Source organism: Engystomops pustulosus, chromosome 6 (assembly GCF_040894005.1).
Source record: "Engystomops pustulosus chromosome 6, aEngPut4.maternal, whole genome shotgun sequence".
Taxonomy (NCBI): domain Eukaryota; kingdom Metazoa; phylum Chordata; class Amphibia; order Anura; family Leptodactylidae; genus Engystomops; species Engystomops pustulosus.
The window spans coordinates 73,796,496-73,811,054 of NC_092416.1; the positions used below are offsets into that span (position 1 = coordinate 73,796,496).

General features: G+C 40.8%; 2 protein-coding genes across 6 annotated transcripts in view; one reads left to right on the plus strand and one right to left on the minus strand.

Moving 5' to 3' along the window:
- The window catches only part of B3GAT1 (beta-1,3-glucuronyltransferase 1), a 161,659-nt gene extending 153,198 nt beyond the window's left edge, over positions 1 to 8,461 (plus strand). For all 5 annotated transcript variants that reach the window (XM_072156552.1, XM_072156549.1, XM_072156551.1 and 2 more), the window contains 3 exons: positions 3,725 to 4,021; positions 4,872 to 4,971; positions 7,170 to 8,461. In XM_072156552.1, the coding sequence (XP_072012653.1) occupies positions 3,725 to 4,021; positions 4,872 to 4,958 (384 nt within the window). In that variant the 3' untranslated portion in view covers positions 4,959 to 4,971; positions 7,170 to 8,461. The remainder of the gene's footprint in view (positions 1 to 3,724; positions 4,022 to 4,871; positions 4,972 to 7,169) is intronic.
- Positions 7,316 to 14,559, minus strand: part of GLB1L2 (galactosidase beta 1 like 2) — a 35,694-nt gene continuing 28,450 nt past the window's right edge. Inside the window, exons 14-19 of the mRNA XM_072156547.1 lie at positions 13,892 to 13,963; positions 12,836 to 12,914; positions 10,605 to 10,692; positions 10,415 to 10,523; positions 10,103 to 10,219; positions 7,316 to 9,762 (exon numbers count right to left, since the gene is read on the minus strand). Of these exons, the coding sequence (XP_072012648.1) occupies positions 9,676 to 9,762; positions 10,103 to 10,219; positions 10,415 to 10,523; positions 10,605 to 10,692; positions 12,836 to 12,914; positions 13,892 to 13,963 (552 nt within the window). The 3' untranslated portion in view covers positions 7,316 to 9,675. The remainder of the gene's footprint in view (positions 9,763 to 10,102; positions 10,220 to 10,414; positions 10,524 to 10,604; positions 10,693 to 12,835; positions 12,915 to 13,891; positions 13,964 to 14,559) is intronic.

Consider the following 14,559-nt stretch of genomic DNA (forward strand, 5'->3'; position numbering starts at 1 on the left):
GCTGGATCACTCATACACAGCAGCTGGGGGATGGTGCAGCAATTGATTATTCTGCCTTCAGGCACAACCCAGTGATTACATCATCCTCTGCAGCAGTGAATTACTAATGCTAGTGCTAGGAGAAGTGCTGAACCAGCCACAGTAGTGAGACAGCTTCATTATAATTTTAGAATTGTTTTAAATCAGCAAAACCACTCAGCTCAAGGATTAACCAAGATATGGTTCTGCATCAATGTAGCTACAAAATTCTCAAGGGATGTTTGCTTCAGAATGCAACAAATAAAATGGTAGGTTTCCTTTAAGAAGCCTGGGAGTTTTATCAGAGCTTATCCATGCTGTACCTTCTACTCATTTAACAACAATTAGTAGAGCAAGTCTCCCCCCTTCCTCTGTCTGTGTAATCTAGCAGCAGCAGGAAGTTCAGGGGGAGGCGAGACATGCTCTGCGGAGTGTAAGAGCCTGTGAAGTTACAACACCTGCCTTCGTCTAATTAGCATAATTTGAAAAGTTGATTTCGGAAGAACGGAGGCCATGAATAACAAATATAAGAAGATTACTGCAGTCTCGGTTCCTGGATCTATAAGGAAGGACTCTTTCACATTGGCATTGGTGCTCAGCTTCAGTTGAGCATCCATTACGTTTTGTCTGCATTGTGTCTCAGTTTTTCTTCGTTTTTTAGCACTCCCTCAGTCCCCACAGAGCATGGTACATACACTGCCAAAGTGTTTTTGTATAAAAAATTGGTTTTACAGAAAAAAAAAGATATGTTATATTGTACCTTTCATTAGTATGTGCTGTGTGACTAGGCAGTTGCCAAAAGGGACGGTCTGGAAAGGAGCAGTTCCCCCCCCCCCACCCTTGGGGAACAGCTTCTCCATGTGACCTTTTCAAATATATGAAAACACCCATCACTTGGCTTAGCGACGCCCCCTGCTCCTCTACAGCCAATCCCGAGTGTCGGGAGTTGTTCATATATTTAAAAATGTCACATGTTTCCCAAGGGTGGGGGGGGAACTGCTCCTTTCCAGCCCCTCCTATTGGGCAACTGCCTAGTCACACAGCACATGCTAATGAAAGGTACAATATAACATATCTTTTTTTCTGTAAAACCAATTTTTTTATACAAAAACACTTTGGCAGTGTATGTACTATGCTCTGTGGGGACTGGGGGAGTGCTAAAAATGGGTCTCCTGGTGACAGGTTCCCTTTAACCCCTTAAGGACGCAGCCATTTTACAGCTTAAGGCTCAGTCCCATTTTTTTGGATTCTGACCTGCGTCTCTTTATATGGTTATAACTTTTGAACACTTTTACTTATCAAAGCGATTCTGAGATTGTTTTTTCCCCAAATGTTGTACTTCATTTTAGTGGTAAATTTTGGCTGATAAGTGTTGATCACTTTTTATTGCATTTTTAGTGGGATATAATAGGTAAAAATCATAATTTTTGGCGGGTTAACGTTTTGTTTTACGGCGTTCATCATATGGGTTCAATAGTTATTTAGTTTTATTCTATGGATTTTTACGGACGCGGTGATTTTTGTTTGTGTTATGATTTAGACTTTTTTGAGCGTTATATGTCTCTTTATATGTTTTGGGGCTTATGGGCATTTTTAGTGATTTATAAAGTTATTTTTTATTGAAAAACATTTTTTTTTACATTTTTTACTTGCTCCACCATGGGATATGAACAATCAATCATCTGATTGCTTGTTCATGATAATACTCTGCAATACTGATGTATTGCAGGGTATTAGCAGTGCCAGCCTATGCAGATGCATAGGCTGACACTTTGCCTTTAAGATGACGTCACAGACGCCATCTTAAAGGCACTGCCTTCAGGCTTCTCTGGGGTCCCGATCGGACCCCAGAGGTGCCATAGCAGCGATCGCCCCCGGGAAATGTTATGGGAAATGGGAAATGTTATTCGGCAAATTATTTAGGTGGTAAATCGATCTGCCTGAAAACGCAGTGATTTTGAATTTCGAAAATGGCAAAATGTTTCTTTTTTTTGTAAATAAACGCAAAACCGGGGATGTCAGCGGTAGATTACCGTTGAAATCCCGCGGCTAACGATGCCGGTTTGGCTGCTATGCAGCGCTGAACCGGCATCATCTCTGCGCAATAGCTGTACTGCGCTGAGCGCCAATAGTGGGAAGCTGCGCAGTACAGCTACGGCGCGGAGCGCTAAGGGGTTAACATTGTTTTGCAAACATCACACTTGGTTTTTCAGCCTCATCAGTAAAAAAAAAAAAACAGATGTTTCATTTGCTTTTTGCAAACCAATAAACTTTTAGACGGATCAGTGAAAATGCGAGCCAATGTAAAAACACCCACAAAAATCAATGGCTCTGTGAGGTAATTAAGTGGCTGTGTGCAGGGCACAATACTGAGATGTAGCAGAGCCCGTGGATACAGCCAGCCACTAACCTACAGGTACCATGTGCTGTAGCTCAGCCTATGCAAGTTCCATCTTCCTCTGGAGAACTTTCGCAGCAAACACATGTGGTACTAGTTACTGATCGCATGTATTTCGTCGGAAAACACATTGAAATGTTTTAAAATGCACTGCAAGCAGAACGCGTGTCGGCACCCTACGGTTTGTTACTGTTAATCATCGGAGGGTGACGATTGGTTGCCATGGCAGCCTACATTCTCATAGAGACTTATAGGTTTGCCATGTGAAATGATCTCCAATAGCCTGTAGATGGCAGACTATTACAGATCATCAGTAAAATTGATATATACTGCAATACACAAGTACTAGTAATCAGTAGCATTCAGACCATGCAGGGTTAAAGTACCCTAGAGGGTCTGAAATAATAGTAAAAAAAATATATTAAAAAAGGATTAGTTTAAACCACCCCCCTTTCCTTAGAACCCATATATAAAAAAAATAAACAATAATAATCATAAACATGTTAGGTATTGCCACCTCTCCAAAATGCCATTCTATCAAAATATAAAAATATTATTCCCGTCTGTGAACACCGTAACAGAAAATTGCACCCAAATGTCTGAGTTTTGTCTGCTTTGAAAGCATGTTTCTTCACTGCTAGAAGTGTAAGCAGCTGTGTTAACATTTTCATAGCTGCTTACACTTCTAGCAATTAAATAAAACGCTTTCAAAGCAGCCACATATTACATGGTAACATGTAAAACGCACGTGTCTAAACGCCACATGTAAACATAAACCTTCAGAAATTTATAATGAAAGTATATTGAAAAATATAAATATTTGCTGAAAGACGGGGGGAATTAGACAATGTGGGCCCCACAAAGAGGGGGTATTATATTCTATGGGCCCAGTAAAGGATGGGGGGGCCCTACCCCAATTGTTCTATGAAGCCCAATCAATTCTAGAATATACTTTTAGTCCAGCTTCACACAACAATCCAAGGCATATAAAACGCAGAAATTTATTTCAGCCTATTTAAATTTCATGGAAAACGGATGAACACATGAACTTTTAAAAGTATGAAATAAATGTCTGCGCTTTATTTACTCTGGATTGTTGTGTGAAGCTGGACTAAAAGTATATTCTTCTGTTGTGGACTTGGAACCGAGTTGTCCATGCTCCAACTATGCCAGGCATGGCCGGGCTGTGGCCAATCACATATGTGTTTGTGTGAGAATCTTGGGAGATTTCAGCTCTGAAGCCTGCAGCTTTGTAAGTACAGCTCATGGTTATAAGTTGCAAAAGATAAACTGATATGTTGTCTCTAGATGCGGAACACCAGGAAAGTGTCAGTGTGGCCGGTGGCGTTTGTAGGAGGACTGCGATATGAGTCACCCAAAGTTAACGCTGCTGGTAAAGTGTATGGATGGAAGACAGTGTTCGATCCACACAGACCATTCGCGATAGACATGGCGGGCTTTGCTGTCAACCTGCGGCTAATTCTCCAGCGACCACAGGCATATTTCAAGCTACGAGGGGTCAAAGGCGGCTACCAAGAAAGCAGCTTACTGAGAGAGCTGGTCACACTCAATGATCTGGAGCCCAAAGCCGATAATTGCACTAAGGTAAATGGGGAGCACCGGGAAGGGGACAACTCCACCTGTAAACATCCCAGGGTTCAGGAAGAATGTTACTAATGGAATGCATAGTCCAAAAGTCATTATCTACAGAATTTTCCTATGGCAGACCATTGCCTGGAAGACTTAAATGATCATTGTTCAATAGAGCTAATAGTAGAAAAGCTGTGAGGCTACATGCACACAAACATATATATATTTCTATGGGCTCATACACATACACGTGGTTTCCACAGCCCTGTGAGTGAGCCAACTGCCTGGGCCACAAATTGTAGAGACCAATTTGGGGGTCAGGCAGTTCTTTTCTCCTAGTATAGCAGCGTGAGTGGACCTCTCATGCCAATGACATACGAGCTGCAAACAAATGGACCTTGGTTCCTTTGTTTGTGACTTGATATTGCAAAGTTTTATGCAGGACTTCTTATTCCTATACATTACCATGGAGAATAGCCATTTTATGTCTTTCAGCTTGTCCACCATAAATAAAGAGACAGAGACAATCTCCTCCATTTTCTGGATTATTTGTCGATGCCAGTGATATATATTTTATGGTAGTCTATATGCAATATAAACATCTAGTGGTGGGCAAACTGGAGGTTTGGTAAAGCCCAGAGTTGTCAATATCTTCATGTTATTTCAGGACCACCAAGGTAAAAATCATTGGTGGACAAAAATGTTATTTTTGTCCACCTCATTCCTTCTAAAATCAACTTTCAAAAATATACTAATGAGTCTGAAGGGCTATAGATGTTATTAGATTTCCATGTCCATGCTCTCTTCTATGGACTGATGACATGGCATAGAGAATGTATTAGATAACATGCCTAAATGTTTCTAGATCCTGGTCTGGCACACCCGGACAGAGAAGCCCGTGCTGGTGAATGAAGGGAAGAAAGGCTTTACAGACCCCAATGTGGAAATCTGAACACATGACACAGGTAAGGAACTGATAACTATATTATATGTACACATTTATACTATAGCGTGCAGTATAATTACAGGTCACTGCAATTAACGCAAGTAACTTTTAAGTAGAAGCAGGACTGTGAAAATAGCTGGGGTAGATCACTGACTGGTGATGACTGGTGTATACCAACACAGGGCTCCTGCGGGTATAGGAGCACTCCTTAAGTATGATTTAGTCTGAAGTTTTTTGCACCAAAAATGTCACAAAATTGAGACAATTTGAAATTATAAACGTCATTTGCGACATTTAGCGCATCTGGAATAGAAGATAAATTTGTCTTACTGACGAAAAGCAAATGTCAGGTGGCCATTTAAAATGTCCCCAAAAAGGCTCAAAAATTGCAATGTGCCAATGCGCTTTATTTTGTCACATTTTGTCAGAAGGGGGGTCCATCCTTTATGTTACCACATATGTTGCGATTTGTCCAGTTTCTTATTCTCCAATAATTGACCTTAACTCCTTCCCGACATGTGACATAATAGTACGTCACACGTCGGGTCTTTAGCAATGCTTCAGCACTCAAGGATCCAATCAAAAAAATAGCTTTATTCCATTAAAATCCAAATTGGTACAAACATGCAGTGGTGATAGTCATAGGGTCGGCACAGGTAATCGACACGCCGGATGCATGGAGAGGGCTCACTGGCTGAGCCCACTTCATAGCCGGGAAGTCTTTTCTGCATATTGCAGCAAACACTTACCAGTAACACCACTGATCGCGGGTGTCAACTGGCTGCTTCGCCGGCAGCTTAAGAAAGAAAAGATTGTTGCTCCCCAGGCTGTCTCATTTTAACCCATTGATTACAATGTGCGATTAGTACATTGTAATGAATGAGGAGGAAAATCCCCATATACTGCCATACTGCAGTATGGCAGTATATGGTAGGATCGATCAGACATCCTAGGATTAAAGTACCATAGGGGGTCGGAAAAATAGGAAAAATAAAAAAAATGATATTAAAAAACGTAAAAATTTAAATCACCCCCCTTTTGGTTGAACTGATATAAATGAACAATAAAAATCATAAACACATTAGGTATCGCCGCATCTGAAAATGCCAGATCAAAATATAATAACGTTTTTTTCACCGGAAAATAGCAAAATGGAACTTTTTTGTCATTTTGAAAAATATAAAAAATTCTATTAAAAGTGATCAAAAGGTCTGACAGTCCTAAAAATGGTAGCATTGAAAACATCATCAAAAGTCGCACAAAAAGACACCACCCACAGCTCTTTACACCAAAGTATGAAAAGTTATTAGCACCAGAAGATGGCAAAATAAAAAAATTTGTACAAGAGGTCTTGATTCTTGTAAACGTATGAAAACATTATAAAACCTATAAATTTGTTATCCCCCCTTATTGCATCAACCCAAAGAATAAAGTAGACATGTCATTTGGGGCGCACAGTGAAATCAGTAAAATCCAACCACACAAGAAAACTTCGCAAATGCGTTTTTTCACCATTTTCACTGCATTTGGATTTTTTTTTCCAGCTTTCCAGTACACAGAAAACGCAAAAACGAAAAAGGTCCTCGGCAGGAAGGAGTTAAGCCCCATAATACACATAAGGAATTTCAGGGCTATGTTACATAGCAGGTGTTGTAAGAGGTCCCATGAGGAGATAAAAGTTATCACAAAATAGATATTGTTTAGGACATGGTGGGTACAGAACAAGTTCACTTTAAATAAGGAAGGATCTTTCTTCCCAGTGCTTATTAACCTAAATATTAACTAACTACTTATCAACCCCTACAGGGACTCCGTGGTAAGACCCATCCACTTTCAGATGCTTCTAGGGGTAAAGGCAATGCCAAAGTAATCCCAGACAGACGTGATGTTTAGATCGTAGCTATGTGACATCCATATGGTCACTTACGGAAAAACTTGTATTCTTAAGATAATTATGTGTATTTGCGATTTGTTTTCCTTGTAAAACTTTAGCATACTGCATATACTATGGGATGATTACCATAATTTTGACATAGGAGCAGATTTATCAATCTGCTTAGACAAGGTTTGACCCTGTGATATATCTACTGCAGGATAAGGTCTCAGTCTAACTTTGCACTGCCTTACCTTGAAACATACCTTGATAAATCTTTCCCGTAGTTTCTTCAGGTTCATGGTTGGGTTGTACTGACTGCTCTGCGTTCTGTCTCCATACAGGGGCTGTATTTTGGGTTCCGGATCGCTGCTTGGGCCTCTTCTTATGAAGATGAGAGACACCCTGGGGACAAGTTCTCCAGCAGTGTTGGCCCCTGCCCTGCAGCTTGCACAGGACTCCATGTGTATGTTATATTTTTCTACAAGCACAGCACATGTGATGGAGATGTGGAGAAAGAAGAAAGCTGCATCGTCTTACAAAGAATTCCCCTCCATAAGCCGATATTACAAAGCTGTGCTCTCGCTGATCAGTGACAAATACAACAATGGTGACAGTGACATTCTAGCTCCATTCTCTGCCGTCAGGTGTGATGTTCCCAAGACTGAACCCCCATAGTCCATCTCATCTATAACCCTTCTGCAGGTGCAGGCTCCTCTGCTGCCATCTGCTGGTCATTATGTGACATGATTGAATTCATCACTGTACCTGGATATTACCTTACTGACAAGTTCCCTTACTTTGGTAATATTTACCAGTGCCTCTCCAAGCTCACATCATCTTATTGCCGCAAATAAAAAGGAATCTATATGCAAAGCTGAACCTTTTCTCCCTAATTCACAGTTTGTAAGGCCTCATATCTACCAAAAATGTGATCATTTCATTTAGTCACATAGAGGGGTGTATGACTGATGAAGGTGGAGCAGTTTTAGAGGCAATGCGATCTACAAGAAGGATATGGAGAAGAGTGTCCAGTATTGGAATTTAGAGATAAAAATGATAACATTACCACTTCCTGAGCACACTTGCTGCTGACAATATTAGGTTTTATATGACGCCCATAGTTTGCATATTACACCCCTTCCAGACAACATAATGTTACAATTAAAATCAGTGCCTGCTTTATCCATATTGATCTGTTACAGTATACTAGGTGTACAAGATGAAATAATCTTTACGTAAATAGCCGCTGTGTTTTTCAATAAGATGTTTAGGACAAATGAAATGCCTTCAGACAGTGCCCCCTTCTGGCTACAGTGATGAATTCTCTTCCCATTGTTCAAATATTGTGGTTGGTCAGACAAAAGCAAGTGCTAAAAAAAAAGAAGAGTGACTCAAAGGCCCAATCCTATCCTACAGAACAAGCCGCTGAGAAAAGCACTTACCATGAGACGAGAGACACAGGCGCTGCCCTCCAGACCATGCCAACCTCCATGTGCCACTTCTGCAGATACCACAAGCTGCTGTTTTTAAAACAATTATTTTCCTCTATGGAAATGAGATTTGGTTTTGTTTCAACTTTTTTTCTTTGCATATTTAAAATGAAAAAAAAAAAATGAATGTTTGTGAAAAAGTCGTCTAAAATGTTTCTTGTTGGCTGCAAATTGTAGGAGAAAATGATATATATTTGTATTCTACAGAGAACATAGAAAGAGAGTGCCTATGTGATGGCAAAGCCTCAAGGGTATATAGTTTTACATATAAAGCTTTCAGGATATTCATTTCATAAGCAACAATATTTCCACCCACGGATCTTCAATTTTGGGGCAGAAAGGAACCTTTATAGATGTATTCAATACATTATAACAAATTGTCAGCTGTGAGAAGAATTAGATCTGACTGATCTCTGGATCTAAGATGAAAATATGTTATTAATGATTAATGCTACATTCATCTTGTCCGTGTTCATGACCCTACATGTGCACAAACGTGTGCATTCTCAGGCCACAAGCATCAGACATTGTTAATATTGGCATCAGCGGGTGAGGTCTATACATGCTCCGATGGTGGTAGAAAAGACTGCACCATCTCGCCCGAGCAATGAGGCTCACAAAGTCACATGTAAGAGCCCACAGAAAAATCATTTGTCCATGGACTATCTGCTGAATCAATAGATAGCACAGGGACAAATTGTACGATTGTGTGCAAAGAACCTTCCATCTAGTCATCTTGTGAGCAAAGGGGATTTTATAATTACAAAAGAGGAAAAATCCTTTTTATTTTTATAAAATGGATCATGTGACCCCCACCATCATGTCATTAACATTAGTTACCTACCTGTCATCTACAAATAGCATATAAAATAAATTATTACAGTCCTCATCATTTTGTATGTTGTCCCCACTGGACCCTGAGATCATTGTCTTTTTTTTGCATTAAAATTCCATGTAGAAAAAGGGAGAGATTTCTCCAGTGAACGGACTGGAGATATGGAAGACGTTTGTGTTCCTGCCGGTGAAATGTCTTCGGCTGCTTCTCACGTTTCTGTAGAGCTCAGACACAGCAGGAGCCAAGACCTGGGTCTGTATTGATTCCTTTATGTGTCAGGAAGTGCAGATCATTTACAACAGGAACCGAGTCTCTTGTAAGGTATTAGGTTTCTTACCAACCTTGTATAAACTGAACCATGAGCTAGGACCACAAGCTGGAAAATGGACGGATAAGATTCTTGGCAGAATAGCCACTCAATTTATGGATATAGAGATTGAATGGAAGCTGGTTGGACGGTAAAAACAATCTGGCTGGTTTTGGCTGCCTTGGAATATTTCCGAGGGTTTCCTGTAGCTCCAGTTAGTCCACATACTGGGTCCTTCCTAGGTAAGGAGAATCCACAGAATATAAAGCACTGCCGACTTCTTGTTCTTCAAATATTGTTATCTGCAAAACAAAGTGTTCATTGGGGAATGGAATATTTTATCAATGGTAAATACTATATACACATAGACCTCACAAAAAACTAAACCACAAAGAAAATGTTCACTACAGAATGATATTATGAACTAAACTGGGTCCAGGTGTTGTGGATGTCATACAGTACAACACTCAAACACATAGTAGAATGATTATTATTATAAGATAACTGACCCAAGAGAAGTTATTCAGATTTGGGGAGACAAGTGGAACAACCAGCTGAAACTTGTGAGAAACTCAGATAAGATATTTTGTATAGACCCAATGTTGTGACATCCCAAACACTGAAAAGTATGAAGTCACTCACTGTATTGGTTCCTAGCCATAACCAGGGTCCTGGCACATAAAGGGTCTCTTGAGGTCCTATATTCCAGTATCGACCCAGGTTTTTCCCATTCACAAACACCACTCCTTTCTTCCAGCCCTGTAACAGAGAGCAAAACAGTGAGTCAGAACATTATTTCGGTGAGGTCAATATAATGCTATAAAACTCATGGCATCATGACATCACCTCCTAATAAACCATCATGTTTATTTATAAAGGATTTGGATTTCCTTGTTACTATTCTGTGTAAATTGGGATTACGGGAAGAAAGGGTATAGACACACACAGATATACCTTCATGGACAGGTAGGTGTCTCCTGGGGAAAAGTTGACCTGGAGCGCTCCCTGGCAGAATACAGGACCCTTCTCCTCGCTTACGTCTGACCACTGGATACTGTCAAGCCTTGTACAAAACAGAAGAAGATGATCTGGACATCAATATGTGGACATGGCTGCGGTGTCACAAAGGGTTACAACCTCTCACCGGTTTATGAAGGTTGAATTCATATCCAGACTGTAGATCTTAAAATTCCTCAGGGGAACATCTCTCAGGAAGACATCTCCAACCAGACCTGAGCCATGTACAGAGGAGAGCAAAAGACGTATCATTAGGAGGAGAACTTCATATATAAGCTTTATCCCACCCATCCATCTAATGTGTACGAGGGAGATGCCTAAAATATCTATTGGGCAAATGAACCTCCAGCAGACAGCTATCTGTCTATGAAGTGTACAGTATGCTCAGCTGCTGGGCGAGTCTTAGTAGTTAATCTTTCTTGACGCATATATCTGATATCTCATACGCCCTCAAAGAGAACCCATCAGGCAAATTAACCCCCTAAACTAAATATATTTTCATAAACTGCCATTAGAAAGCATTGCCTCTGTCCCTTCATTGTCCCTCTACATGGCTGTAAACCTAAGCAATGAGGTCCTAAAGCTGTCTGCAAATGACCTGTGAAATGTCCAATGAGTCATTAGCATATTAAAGCTGTCCACTCTATTCATGAGTGGGAGGTACAGCCACACCCCCAGTGCTTGACTGACAGCCTGTATAATGGTGTGAGGCTGTATAATGATGTGATTCCTGGTGCTAGCGCCCCTGTTATAGCAGAACATGTCAGGTACTTGTGTAGCTGATGTCTGTGTCTCTCACATGTTATAGCAGAACATGTCAGGTACTTGTGTAGCTGATGTCTGTGTCTCTCACATGTTGTAGCAGAACATGTCAGGTACTTGTGTAGCTGATGTCTGTGTCTCTCACATGTTGTAGCAGAACATGTCAGGTACTTGTGTAGCTGATGTCTGTGTCTCTCACATGTTGTAGCAGAACATGTCAGGTACTTGTGTAGCTGATGTCTGTGTCTCTCACATGTTGTAGCAGAACATGTCAGGTACTTGTGTAGCTGATGTCTGTGTCTCTCACATGTTGTAGCAGAACATGTCAGGTACTTGTGTAGCTGATGTCTGTGTCTCTCACATGTTGTAGCAGAACATGTCAGGTACTTGTGTAGCTGATGTCTGTGTCTCTCACATGTTGTAGCAGAACATGTCAGGTACTTGTGTAGCTGATGTCTGTGTCTCTCACATGTTGTAGCAGAACATGTCAGGTACTTGTGTAGCTGATGTCTGTGTCTCTCACATGTTGTAGCAGAACATGTCAGGTACTTGTGTAGCTGATGTCTGTGTCTCTCACATGTTATAGCAGAACATGTCAGGTACTTGTGTAGCTGATGTCTGTGTCTCTGTGTATTAGGAGGATGCAGCATGGCTGCAGATTAAGCACTAGCAATGCTTTACTATACATTACACACAGACCTGAGCAGGGGGAGGAGAGGGGAAGGGTAACATCACTGCCTCTGACCATGTGACCAGCCTCATTTACATAATAAAGAATAGATGATTTTATAATGATTAATATACGAATTGACTAGATAAAGGCTGGGATGGGATCCTTGTGAGCTGCTCCAACAGGTAGTAGTGACAGGACTAGTGACAGAGACCTGATGACAGGTGTCCTTTAATATACTGCTCCTGTGTTATTGTAACTTTACTGTGTTTACATGGTCTGCTCAATCCCATCCGGATACTTATAGGGGATTTGTCCAATGTATATATAGCATACCATAGTAATTTTAATAGGACAAGAGCTGAACAATGGTTCCCAATACTAGCAGTGTAATCTTTTCTATTCCACATTATGACAATATCCTATAGATGCAGATTATAGAGATAGTGAAGAAATATATAGGGGTCCCACAATTTTTATAACCATTTACCATGTACAGACTATGAACATCATTTTGTGTTAATTTATTTGCAAAGTCATTTCAGAATAGATATAAAAAAATAGAAAGCCCCTAAATCCTATCTGCCATGGTTACACAATGAAGTTTCGTCTTCCTGTAGCCACCTTCGGGTGGAGCGGACTATATATAGAATAAAGCAACTCTGTATACAACAGGTACCCTCTAGTGGTGGCTGCAGCCAGAGAGAATTTGGCCTATGTCTATGCATGTGATCAGGAACTATGTAATAGAAAAGAATGGTAGCACAATTACTTTAAAAATAGGTTAAGCAGCAATACGTTCTGGACCATGATTCAGAGAGCATTTCGCATGCTGGAATTTGTAGTTCCAAGACTGCATTTAAGTGAGTCAGTCACAGAGAATCCCCATGTAGTTTATAATAAGTGGGATATTGAGCCATAGATACCTTTGCGTTGATCGTTTATCCTGGTTCCATAGTTGACCCTTCCACAGTTTTCTACTAAGATTCGCAGCTTTCTATAACCCTGGAACAAGATTAATGTGCTTTATCCTACAGGATACAGGTAGCTTCTGCCACTAACTAGTGTGGTCTTCCAAAACACAAGACCTCTTGTAACTATTTTCTCAAGATTTTCAAGAATGTTAACATAGAAATCTAGATCAGTCTTTGAACAGATGTCATGCTCTTACAGGTGTATGGATTACTAAGCCTCTGAATGCAAGATCAAATGTTACGGCAACACAAGGGGGAGATTTACAGAATTCTCTAAATTATTGCCTGAGAGTTTTTAGGTGCTGACTTTGACTAATATGTCAAAATGTGCATAGTTTATGAAAAGGGGGCGTGGTTGACACCAAAAAGTACTACACCAGATTTATCATCCAGCATCAGACTCTTATATGAATCTTGTGCAGCACTGTCTAGTCTAAGGGTACATTTACAAAGCCGCTATGGAAGCCATGACCTGCGACCAGCTCAGGCCCCCATAGACTTCTGTGTCTCTCTTCATATAGTCGGTATGGGCAGGCGCCCGGGGCCTTTGGCTTCCCCTGGGCCCACGGCCGCACTTACTCTGACACGGCTGGGTCGTGGCCACATAACATCATTGTGCTGCGCGCGGGCCGGAAGAGATGACGGAGGAGACTTTTTTTCAAGGAGGCTTTATGTGGACTCAGGGAGGGGGCCCTGCAGTGAACATTTCTTTTATGGGGGGAGGGCTCGGCAGTGCACATTTTATTAAAGGAAGTGCTCTGATGTGGCCATATAATTAAAGAGGAGTTCTGCTGGGGCCATTTCATGAAACTAAAGTAAGCAGCTCCTAGAGCAAAAACAAACGCAGCAGTGTTACAATGTTAGCGTTATTGGAAACCTCCGATAACGCTAACTAACACTGCTGCGCTGTACATTACAAGGGCCAGACCACTGTCAAAGCGGTCCCGCGTATTCATGAGGGGCGGGTTTGGGGGCAGGACAAGTGGACAGAGCCTAGCGCTTACTTACCGGAACTTCAGCTATGTCCAGCTCCTGATTTTTATAGTCCACAAAACCCACAGACTGACCACTAACAAACACCTGTAAAAAACAAGAGCTGCAGAATTACATCAGATTTCATTCAAGTGATCCTGCTACATTAAAAGGGACCGTTTGTAATTAGTTTTATTACTTTTAAATGACTCTTTGGTTTAAAAAAAAAATAACATGACCCTAATAATGTGGGTCTCCATTTTGAGTCGAAAGACATTGTACCACTACAACCAATCACCAGTTTAGCATTGACTGCCCATAGATACTGATTCACAACCCACTGTGTCTGGACAGTATCTGTTCATCTACTCATTGGCTGTTACAAGCCTTACAAACCGAGCACTTAAAAGTAAAGATATATATCATGGACAACAATGATCTTACCTAATTGCACAACCTGTGAGCCTGCCTTTAACCACTAGATGGTGCCATAATGCCACAAGAAACTAAAACATCACACAAATCTCTAACTGCAGCTTAAAGAGAACCTGCAATGTAAATTAACCCACCCAAAATACAGACTTCTTAAAAAAATTTGGATTAATAATCATTGCCCTTATCCCTAAATGGTTCATTTCCATGGCTGCAATGTTACATAAATCAGTTTGTAATTCACCTGATGTAAGTCATGCATATTCATTTTT